Raw genomic sequence first — 11,824 nt, 5'->3', positions numbered from 1 at the left:
TTCTTCTTCTTCTTCTTCTTCTTCTTCTTCTTCTTCTTCTTCTTCTTCTTCTTCTTCTTCTTCTTCTTCTTCTTCTTCACCACTCAAGCTAGAAAACCGGGGTTTGGTGGGGAGCAAACAGAACCAGAGTCTTGCAGAGCTCAGGAGTTGGAGTTTGTGCAAGGTCATGACTGCAACTGGATGGAGCAGGGTTGTAATGGAGGCTTCTGTAACTTGGCGGGGCTGCTTCGTCCTGCCTCCTCCCCTTTCCTGAGACTCCACCCACAAAATGACAGCAACAGTCAGGACCAGGCCAGCAGGGACCTGCGCTGCAGAGGTGGTCACCACCCGGGAATCTTCAGTCTCAAAGGCATGTTGTGGGCTGTTCATTTTATAATGTCACTCTGGAGACGAGATCCATTTTTTCTGGTTTCATAGGTAGTATTGTCAATATTGTTTACTGCAATGGTAAGTTACAGGGGACATGTTTTCCTTTGAACATTTAGCTTCTTTTTGCATTCTGTCTAACTGTATCTCTAGTACATTAGTGATGGTGTTTAAGGTTCTCTTTCTCCTCTTTCTCTCTCTCTCTCTCTCCTCAAGATATGGCAGGCTCGTCATTTACTTAATATCCTGTTTCGGCGTTGGCGTCACAGGGGTCGTAGTAGCATTTGCGCCAAATTTTTCTGTGTTTGTGATCTTCCGCTTCCTGCAAGGCGTGTTTGGAAAGGGGGCCTGGATGACTTGCTTCGTGATTGGTAAGGCTTGTCCTGTTGCAACCACTCCTCTGTGTGAAAATTAGCATGGGGGGTGTCTAGCTCAGTGTTCCCCAACACTAAATCTTGGACAGCTCTTTGCAATAATCCCACAAGGAAGACAAGGGTTTGGAGTGGGATTCTGGTTGCATCAGAGACAGGAATGCTGTTTTAAATTGGGAGCCAGATTCAGAATATAAAACACTGCTCCTTGCTTGTGTCCCTTTGGTCCAGGATGTTCCCTTTGGCTCTAATTCAAGTTCAAACCAGCCACCTACTTCAAGTGGTGGAGGATTCATAACCAAAACCTAGGGAGAAATCATCTGATATCACTGTCCCTGATCTCTGGACTTCCAGTCCCTCCCACAACTTCTGTATAAGACCCTAGCAGGAGTGCTTTTGATACCTGAAGCAAAGTTCTTTTTATGATGGGAAAAGGAGAGCGCGTACAAGGAGAGACTGAGAGTGACTGGCTGGAACTGAGAGATTACGGAAATGTGTGGCATTTTTAACACGAGCCAAGTCTATGCAGATGTTTGAAATTGTGATATTAGGGCAGTTGAAAGGCAGTGAGTGTACCTGGGATCACTGAGGACAACAAAACAACAACAACAACAAAACAGTTGATGAGAAGGAGCGAGGTCAGGACTCCAGTGACAAAATATCCCAGGTGGATTTCAGAGATCTGACATATCCACAAAGACTCAAACAATGGGATTCGTAATCTAAACAAATGAAAAGCCCTGGCAGAGTTCCCAAGAGACTATAATGTTCAAATCCTTAGAGCTACGGTGATAGTGTCAAGCTAGCTTGCTATGTTTATTTTGATACTTACAATGGCTGTCACAACAGCCATGTTGAGGTGTCCTGAAACCAGCATTGCCCTTCTGATTTGTACCCAGAAGGTGCTGGCTCAGTACCTGAGGATCAGGACAAAGTGCATGTAAGGAACTGAAAAAACTATCTCCAGAACTTCTACACAGGCAGAAGCCTCCAAGTCCTCACATTCTGGAACATTCCAGCAATGCTGATAGATTTTTTTTTAAAAAAAAAAACAGGTGTCAAGTCTGTTTGCTTTGATGCTGAGAACTTCCCTAATCTCTTGGGTCTGTTTCTTTCCAGTGACGGAAATAGTTGGTTCAAAGCAACGGAGGATTGTGGGAATTGTGATCCAGATGTTCTTCACCCTTGGGATCATCATTCTTCCCGGAATTGCCTACTTCACCCCCAGCTGGCAGGGCATCCAGCTGGCCATCTCTCTGCCCAGCTTTCTCTTCCTCCTCTATTACTGGTAATGGGATTTTGGTCATTACCGTATTTATCTTATGACACGTGAATCTACAGTCCAAAGCAACATGCATGCAAAAGAAAGCAATGGAGGGGACTTCCTAAACCTCTAGAAGGCCCATGGCTCAGAGCATCACTGGAGAATTTTGACAACCTAGAGAGATTATTGGCTGCTTGATGGATAGTTGTCACTACAAAAAGTAAAATGCCCCAATACCAAATTCCAGATCAAGGGATTGTGTTATCATTCATCCCTTTGCAGTGATTCCATCAGAACTGTGAGATAACAAACTCGGTATTTCAACATGCAGATTAAAGATCTGTATGATCCATTAAAGATCAGATGAAGATCCATTAAGCAAATTAACATGCTTTGGTGAATGAGATGTTAAGGGTGTCAGAGAATTAAATTATCAAGATGTTCCAGATATATGCATTTGATTCTTACTAGGGTGAGTATAATTTATCCCCCTTGCTGAATTTTAATATATGGGTAAGCCAGGCTCCATGAATAAGGTAAAGAATTTGCCTTTTCCTAAATACTTGTTAGTCTCTAATCCATTTCATATTTGTAATCAGAGACACAGGACTGTAGGGTTCCTTGCTCTTACAAAACATATATACCATGGAGAATTTTTTTTATAGCCAAGTTATTGTTTTTGCCATTCCTTATAAATTTGCAAAGAAATTAATTTCTCAGAGACTGTTTTCAATTCTGAGACCTATCCTAACTTATAGGCTAATCAATCATTACAAGATCATTTGGGCTGGAAAAACTCCCAAGCTTCTGGGATTCCAGGTTTCTAACCTAATTCAAGAATCATCTCCCTCACCAGGGTGGTCCCTGAGTCTCCCCGCTGGCTGATCACCAGGAAGCAAGGAGAGAAAGCCTTGCAGATCCTGAGACGTGTGGCTAAATGCAATGGGAAACACCTCTCGTCAAATTACTCAGAGGTAACGCTATTCATCACTGGTAGTAAACTCTTAAGTTGGGTGGATTAATTCATTATGGCTTCTCTGTTTAATGCTCCTTCTTAAAATTACACACACACACACACAAACACACACACACACACACACACACACACTTTAAGCATCTGACTGAACCATTTTTAGTTGAGGTTAATTGATCATTTCAGGCTATATTTTAATAGTTACTCTGAGGAACTTGAGCTGTATTCTTTTACTGGAGATGTGTAGTGTCTCCTCATTCACATTGGGTTATAAAAGCTCTTGATCTTTCTTCAACATCCGGGTCTTTCCAATGAATCAGGTTCTGCTGCTGCTGTTACTCTTCTGTTCCTTTCTTACCCCCTGTTCTTGCTGGTGTTTGGAATCGAACCTGGAGTCTTACACATGCCAGGCAAGCTCTCTACCACTGAGCCATAGCTCTAGCCTGAAGACTTGTCTCTAAAGGTAGCCTTAAAATGTTATTTATTCATGTAAGATCTTGAACAATATAATATTTTAGTTTTACACTTAACATTTTCTTCTCTCCCTTTCTTTCCTCCTTCCTCCCCTTCCCTACTTCCCACACACACACCCTTTACTTTTTTCTCTCCTTTCCTCAGCAAAAGCCTTTGGATGCCTCTGCCTAACCCCTCCACCCTGACCCCTAACCTTTCACCTCTACACTCCAGCACTAAACAGAGAAAGTGAGCGCCTCACTGTTTGCCCCTTTGGAAGAAGTGAGAAATGGCAAAGATACAGCACATATTTAAAATAACCTCTTGACAGTAAACACGTAAAGTGAAGACCAAGCGAGTGCAGGGTAACAGAGGGGTCTTCACTAAAGGAACAGTATGGAGCAGTTTTTAGAAGTCATGAATCTTGGCTTAAACCTTGAAGAATGTTAGCCTGTTAACACTGTTGTCAATATAGCGTCGTGTTTGTTTTGATAGGAAATGGGATTGGTTGGTTCATCCTTCTCCCTGGGGTGTCCAGGAGCTCAGTAGGCATGCCCAGATCTCTGACTCCTCCCTTCTCAAAGGAGGTGGCGTTATAGCTGCTGTGCTCATGAATGTTTCAGTGGACTGCTTTCAGTGTCGCACACTGGTTAAGAACAAATCTTCAGGTCTACTCATCCGAAATGTTTAGCAAAGGCACAGCGTGGCCTTTTGGAACTACTAATATGTCTTCATTCCTGTTACTCTTTGGGGGAACATTTGTGACGGGAATTCCTCATAGGGAAGAAACAGTCCACCACTCTCCCAACTTCCTTTTATCTCACTGTAGGTCCTCACAGTTGGATCAAGGTGGTGACTACGTGTGTTTAGGGTTTATGTGTGTGTGTGTGTGTGTGTATGCCTGTGTATACATGGGTGCACATACACATGGATGAGTGTGCATGCATGTTGGTGTCAGAGGATACAACCTTAGACATTGTTCCGGTGGCACCTGATACCCTTCTTTTTGAGACAAAGTCTCTTACTGACCTGAAAGTTTCCAAAGAGGTTATGCTGACTGTCCAGAAAATCCCCAGGGATCCACTCGCTTCTGCCTCTCCAAAGCTAGAATTACAGGCCCAACTTTTTTCTACCTGGTTCTGGGCATGAAACTCAGATCCAAATGCTTGCAAGGCAAGAACTTGACTGACTGTGCCATCTCTCTAGCTCCCGGTTTTAATGGTCAAGTAAATTGTTTCCGTTCCCTTAAGCAGGACGCTGAAGACACTGCACACATAGACCCAGGGGTGTAAGATCTAGATCAAGGCTTGTGAGAATGTAGAAACAGCAGCTGCCTGCTGGTGGCTAGCGATCTAATGCCACAGCCATCTAAGGGTGGGCAGACGAGCTACTCCACATACAGTGCTCTCAGAGACTCACAGTAAAGACCATGCTAGCAGGGAGAGCTCAGCATCCTACACGACTGTGCTTGTAAAAGATCCTGAACTTGGATCCAGTGGCCTTTGAGTCATCATAGCTCTTGTGTGAAGCCAACTAGGCAAGAGGTTTCCATCCAAAGCCAGACCTGACTCCCCAAGGAATTTATTATAGAATCCTAGCTGTATTACCCAGCATTTGGCTAGCAAAGCTGCCATCTATTGTTTCTACGTTTCCATCTAACAATGGCTTTCTTTACTGGTTATTTGCTTTAAAGTTTGTTTTAATAAAAACAAATGTTTCTATGTGTAGATGTTTTGCCTACATATACGAGTGTGCATCACATGCATGCAGTACCCACAGAGGCCAGAAGAGGGCATCAGATCCTCTGGGGCTGGAGTTACAGGAGACTGTGAGTTGCCATCTGGGTACTGGGGATTGGACCCGAGTCCTTTGGAAGAGCAAATTTCCAAACTTCTTAACTTCAAAGCCATCTCTCCAGCCCCTAAATGTAAAAAATATATATATATAAAATTTTTAAACATACTAAGATAGGAAAAATAGGTGAATGACTCTGTCCAAGTTTCACATAGACCCACTAATTGCTGACTTGTCACTAAGCTTGAGGTTTCTCTCCTCTACCTTCTCCAGTCCCCTAGATGTGTATCCCAGCTCTCGGGGTGCTGCATCTTGTGAGATGCTCTCTGATGTAGAAGCATAAACAGGTTGATTCAACTCTGAGATCATGGTGCTGTCCTCAGGACACTGCTGAATGAACGAACATTAAGGAAGATACTCATGTGACTCTCAGAATCGAAGCAAATAATCATAGCTGTGATCCAGCTGCTGGGATAGCTATGGGGAGAGCCAGTGGGGAGAGCGGTAGTATCCAAAATATAACCTCAGTAAGAATAAACGATTAAGCCTACCGTGGATACCAACTGAACACCCAGGAGGGCACACCTGTGAGGGATTATCTAGATTAAAGTTAGCTTCTGGGAATGTCTGTGAGGACTGTCTTGATGTGGGAAGACTATCTTAACCGTGGGGAGAACTACACCCTGTGTGGGCATCCCTGACTGTATAAAATGGGAAGAATGAGTTAAGTGCTTGCACACAAGAATCCATCGCTGTCTGCTCTCGGCTGTGGATGTAATGTGACCAGTTCCATTGAGCCTCAGCTGCTGTGACTTCCCTGCCATGATAGGCTGCAACCTGCAACTGTGAGTTAAGTTAAAACCCTTTCCTCCTCTAGGCTGCTTTTGCCCTGGGCTATTTCATCTAGCAATGGGGACAGAAACTGAGATATCTAGTATCAACCAGCTTCCGTTCCCCGATCATCTTACAATGGCCTGTAGCTCTGAGTGCCGTAGCAGCCTCGTGGCATTTATGTATCATGATGGTTGATGTGCCTCTCTGAGTAAGTTTCTCCTCTGCTGCTTTTCCTAACAGCTCTGAGAATGGAGAGTCTTACGCAGCTTTTTTTACTGAAGCAGACCTGTCTGACATGTAGCCAGCCTTTGGCCTCCTGTGGCCAAAGGAGAACTGTGAATACCGCTAACAGAAGAATTGTGATCTCACTTAAATATTATGAGCTATGCGTGTCAAATTTTTTTTTGTAACCCGATTGCCCCATTCTCTGAAGATGACAACCCTCCTGTCACATTGTCAAAAGGTTGAACACAGCATATTGATTCCATTTCTAAGAACCCATTAACACGATCCTCTGTCTTTGTATTCCTTTTAAGATCAGTAGTCAGAGCTAGAGTTTAATTGAGTTCAGGTTTGATATTTTTGGCACGCCTATTTCTTAAGCGGCTCGGTACATTTCCAGCGGAGCTATCTGCTGCCTGCTTGTCTTTTTTGAGGACGTTGCTGGGATTGCCAGTCATTGCCTGGATGGATTAACTCATCGAGAGTTACAAATAACTTTTCATTTCACCCTGCTTGCTACATTTGTTCTTGGGATATTTATATAGATACTCAGGTTTCTTACTGACTTTTGGTTACCCTTGCATAGGGTTGTCTAGGAAAGGAGGCTGCATGCTTAACTCTTACTTTCCCCAAAAATGAACTGGATCCCTAATGTCTTCTAAAAAGCGTTCAATGAGTTGCATTCTTTATCTCCTTGTCAGTTAATTCTCCCATGCCCATGGAGCTTAATAGTGTGCAGAATGCATCTTATGATAACCCGGAAAGAGTGAGCAGCAGCACAGGCGGTTCACTTGACCTCTGACACCAAGATCAAAGCAGGACCCTATCACAGTTTGTGTTCCATAAGAAGCACGCCCAGTCAGCTACTCAGCTATCAGCCACTCAAATAAGTATTGCCGGTGTCGATATTAGGACCGCCCTGAAACCTCATGTTTACACAGTTACCTCACACTTTGCTGTTCGTCTGCATTTCACAATCAGCATATAAACTCAAGGGCATTCAGAGCCAGGGCAGGATTGAACAATGCTTTCCTATCTGGGGAATAAAAAAAAAAGTCTCTTTTCATTGAATCCCGACTTTTTTAAGTTATCATTTTGTAAACTGCCTTGATCTTAGAGACCTCTCTAATTCCCGCCCCATCCTCAAGGTGCCGGCCATAGGGAGCAGAGAAAGGTTAGAGCAGGTAGGAAAGACTGACTGGATTCAGAGCAGCCAGAGGCACTTTGGCAGCTCTGTTCTCTTTGAAACCGCCTTGGCCGCCTGTCAAGTCCAGCCAATCCCTCTGTTGACAGCAGGGTTCCTACAAACCTTGCTTAGGGCTCCCCATGCATGCTCTAGATTACAGAAGATGACCTAGATTCAGTACAAACAAAGGTCACCACGGTCCCAAGGCATTAGCCGATGCACAAAAGAAATGGAAGAAAATGGCTACTTTGGATTCAATCCAACTCGCTCAGAGGGGATATATAATGTGGGCGGGCTCTTCCGGGAGTCATCTCAGGTGTTATCTCTTTGTTCGGAAGTATTTTCTTATTGGTTTAATTTTTCATTGGTATATAGTTGCTGTGCAAAACCATGGGTTTTGTAATGACACTTCAGTTTGACTCTGTTCACATGCACATAACTGCCTTCAGCTATACCTCAAATGAATGCTACTCAGCTCATTGTCCCCAAGCTCCTGGCTGGCCTTGGCTTCGTAGAAGAAATAGCCTTCAACACAAAATACAGGAGATTCAAATATCAAGGTGATGAATGTCCATGGAGAATGTAAGTCCCCGAAACAGAACTGGATGCTCAAATAGGCAGGTGGTTTGAGCTCGTGGGAAGGTTTGTGGAAATTGGGGAGACTCCGTGGATGGGTAGGATTTCCAGTCGTGAGCAGTGTCGATGCAAGATTAGTTTACATTGCTGGACTGGCCATTCTTGGACTTTCAGCATCTGTATGCTGTAATTGTTCGGGTGTACTGAGGAACAGGAATAAAATTCTTGATACATCTGCAGTAGTTACAGCATGGGTGTAGCTACAACATGGTGGGTGTCACAGTGTCTTTAGGGCACCCGTTGCCCTACTAGACCTCTTGGTGAAAGGTCTGGCTACATCTTCTACTGTGCTTATGAGGTTCTAGCATACTCTAGCAACTGATGTTTTCCCCCAGCGTTTACCTGAGGCTAGGGCCAAGTGCTGCATGCTAGGGATTACAGAAGAAATGGGCAAGCATTCTTCATGGTAGCAGACTTGGTCTACGTAGAGTGACGAAGAGCTATCTTTTCTCTTTCTTACTAGGAAAAGTCGTTATCAGGAGTAGTCTCTGGTAGCAATCCAACTGCTTACAACCTCCTGACTTACACTGATGCTATACTTCCCCAGTCTGTGTTAGATTCTGCTACATGGCTTGATCGGGATCTGCCAGGCATAAACTTCAGCTGCTCTCTTGCTCTTCCATCTACAAGGACAGCACATGCTGAATCAGCGTTGTCTCTGGGCAAGAGTCTCAGAATGATCAGAGCCACACTTGGAGGTGCGGCCATACCAGCTGAGCCGAGATGCCCTGTAGACCGTGGGCAGACACTCAGTGTTTCCTTAGAAACTACAGCCTACTCTGTGAGTCTCTATGAACTGTAGAGATGGTGGTGGGTGGGTGTTGTCTTCACACAGTTGAGGTTCACAGAAGTCGCTGGTCAACCCTAACACCACTGTTTTGATTGCTGGAGGAGACAGCACGCATCTGGCTCTGCAGAGCTTTTGCCCGAGGTGGGTCCGCTTACTGTTTGGAAATGCTCACACCTTCTCCCTCAGCTCCATGTGGTGAAAGTCCTCTGGTTCCACTGACTCTGAGTGTGCAGATGTAGATGCTTTGACCTCGTGGTAGGTGGGATGTTTTCTGCCCTCTGACATTGGGCTTGGCGTCCCGGTGTGATTTAGCTAGCGGTAGATCGCCAGATGCCGTGCAGATGGGATTGAATGTGCTCGTGTGGCTGGGTCTTATCTCTGTACTTCACCCAAGAATGAGAGGAAAATATTCCCGGGGCTTACCTGGTGGTCCCAGGGGATCCTGAAAGAATTTGGAGTAGAAGGATTGCCCGCAGCTAAACCAGCCGTCTCCAAATCTGCCCACAAATGGGAACTAAGCAAATGCTGGTTGTTTTATACTACCCAGACTGATGTTATGCAGCCTTATTCATCAGGAGCTGACTAATACACTGAGAGGACAACCACCACTGCACTGAACTGCACTAGACCCTAGCAACTGCCAGTATTGAGGCAGCATTCTTGACTAAAAGTTTTATTATTTAAATATATTTTATACTTTATTTATGCATTCAAGCTGTTTTTTTTATTCTTTAATTTTTTTTGCAGTCCAGTCTTTATCCCCCTCCCAGTCCACCCTCCAACTGCTCCACACCCCACACCCCTCCCCACCTCCTACCCCCAGCCCTCCCCACTCCCTGGGGCCTCAAGTCTCTCAAGGGTTAGGTGCATCTTCTCTCACTGAGCCCAGACCCGGCAGTCCTCTGCTGTGTATGTGTCGGGGCCTCATATCAGCTAATGTATGCTGCCTGGCTGGTGGCTCAGTGTCTGAGAGATCTCAGAGGTCTAGGTTAGTTGGGACTGCTGGTCTTCCTATGGGGTCCCCCTCCTCAGCTTCTTCCAGATTTTCCCTAATTCAACCATAGGGGTCCCCAGCTTCTGTCAAGTAACTGCATCTGACTCTTTCAGCTGCTTGTTGGGCCTCTTGGAGGGCAGTCATGCTAGGCTCCTGTCTGTAAGCACACCATAGCATCAGTAACAGTGTCAGGCCTTGGGGCCTCCCTTTGAACTGGATCTCAATTTGGGCTGGTCACTAAACTGCAGTCTCTTCTCTATTTTTGTCCCTGCAGAAAAAGGGAATACTGAAAACTTGACTGAAGGATTTTAAAAGCCTTTTTCTTCCAAAATCCTGACCTCTCCTCAAATGGGAAAAATTCTGAGAGAGGAGCAGGTTACAAGCGTAGATAACAAAGCCCTGATACTGTTGGACTGAAAGGTCCATGCGCATTGGTGAGGTTTTCATGCCATTCCAGCCCAACCAGCCCACAGGCTTGATTAGGGTTTCTTTATGAGCTCACTGCTAACAGCCAATCTACAGCTTATTAGCACACGTTGCCTCCTAGACATGCTCCCGAGAAGTTCTCACCGTGGTGTGTTTAGGTCACATTAACAATGGATGTCTGAGCTTCATGATCCCAAAGGGATTTCTCTGAGGTCATGATTAATATCAAAGACCCCAAGAGGGAAGGTTCAAACCTCCCCATCTCAGTTACTGGACAGACTTCCAGGTCTTGAGGCCTGTGCTCACTCTGTGTGTTAATGAACTACTGTGTAGACATTAGTGTTTCCATGGAAAAGGACCCTTCAGTTTGAGAAAGCGTGGACAGCCCTTTTCTGTGGCAATGTGGATGTATCTCTCAAAGGGAGATTTTTGTCCTCATAACCTTGGCTGTTTACAAAGGAGAGCTGGGTAGCGATTCTAACTTCAGTAGAACCCATCAGGGCTCTGTGGTATTTTTCTCTGCTGTTGGTATTAAGGTTTGTTTTACTTTTAGTTTTGTGTACATGTGAGAAACTAACATGCATGTGGTACCTGAGGAGGCTAGAGATGTTGGATTCTTCCAGAGAAGGAGTTATAGGTGGTTTGTGAGCTAGGAACCAAACTCAGGTCCTCTGGGAAAGTGGTGTGTGCTCTAATTGCTAAGCCGTGTATCCAGCCACTCTGGCTTTTTTTTTTTAATTGATGTGTTTAGTTGTTGGCTCCAAATTGAGATACAAATATTCACATGAGATGCTGAAGGCTCTCCAGGCCAGTCAGTTTCAGCTCAGGGATGAACTTCTGAAACAGTAAAGGTATTGGAAAGAAACTCCTGGAAACCCACCCAGAGCTAGTTCTCTTCACAGTGCTAATAATACTGGTTCCACAAGGAACACACTCACCCCTACAATGCTTTCTGACATTGACAGCTATGGCGTGCATGATATCACCCTCAGGTATTCCTGGATGCATGAAAGATATTGAGAAACTTGACATCGTGCAACACGAAACACCTTTTAGCTGTGGGTTGGCTTTACAAGGTTCAAACTCTAGGGAATGGTTCGAGTCCTGTGAGTACTTTGTATTGACATGGACTTCTTTAGTTCCCACATCTTTTACCGTTTTGAAAGTAAGACAGCAATACACACTGTAGGAAAGTTGGCTGTGGCTGGGCAGTGGTGGCACACACCTTTAATCCCAGCACTTGAGAGGCAGAGGCAGGTGGATTTCTGAATTCGAGGCCAGCCTGGTCTACAGAGTGAGTTCCAGGACAGCCAGAGCTACACAGAGAAACCCTGTCTCAAAACACCAAAAAAAAAAAAAAAAAAAAAGTTGGCTGTGTGAATGCATGATGAAATAGCCTCACAGACACAGACGGCTCAACTGTGATGCCGGTTGTAAAACAGGCTCCCTGTGCTCCTATCTCAAGCTTGACAAACAGTAATTTTAAGTCGGGGGTGGGGGGTGGGGGTGGGGGGG

The 11,824-nt window shown here is 44.9% G+C and overlaps 1 protein-coding gene across 1 annotated transcript in view; it reads left to right on the top strand.

The window, feature by feature from the left end:
- Slc22a3 (solute carrier family 22 member 3) overlaps positions 1 to 11,824 on the top strand; it is an 88,032-nt gene that overhangs the window by 43,448 nt on the left and 32,760 nt on the right. Inside the window, exons 3-5 of the mRNA XM_028772746.1 lie at positions 583 to 737; positions 1,857 to 2,025; positions 2,858 to 2,975. Coding sequence (XP_028628579.1) covers positions 583 to 737; positions 1,857 to 2,025; positions 2,858 to 2,975 — 442 coding nt within the window. The remainder of the gene's footprint in view (positions 1 to 582; positions 738 to 1,856; positions 2,026 to 2,857; positions 2,976 to 11,824) is intronic.

Source organism: Grammomys surdaster, unplaced genomic scaffold (genome assembly GCF_004785775.1).
Source record: "Grammomys surdaster isolate TR1022 unplaced genomic scaffold, NIH_TR_1.0 218, whole genome shotgun sequence".
Taxonomy (NCBI): Eukaryota; Metazoa; Chordata; class Mammalia; order Rodentia; family Muridae; genus Grammomys; species Grammomys surdaster.
Note: the sequence above shows the minus strand (reverse complement) of the source record. Positions and strands in the feature narration are given on the sequence as shown.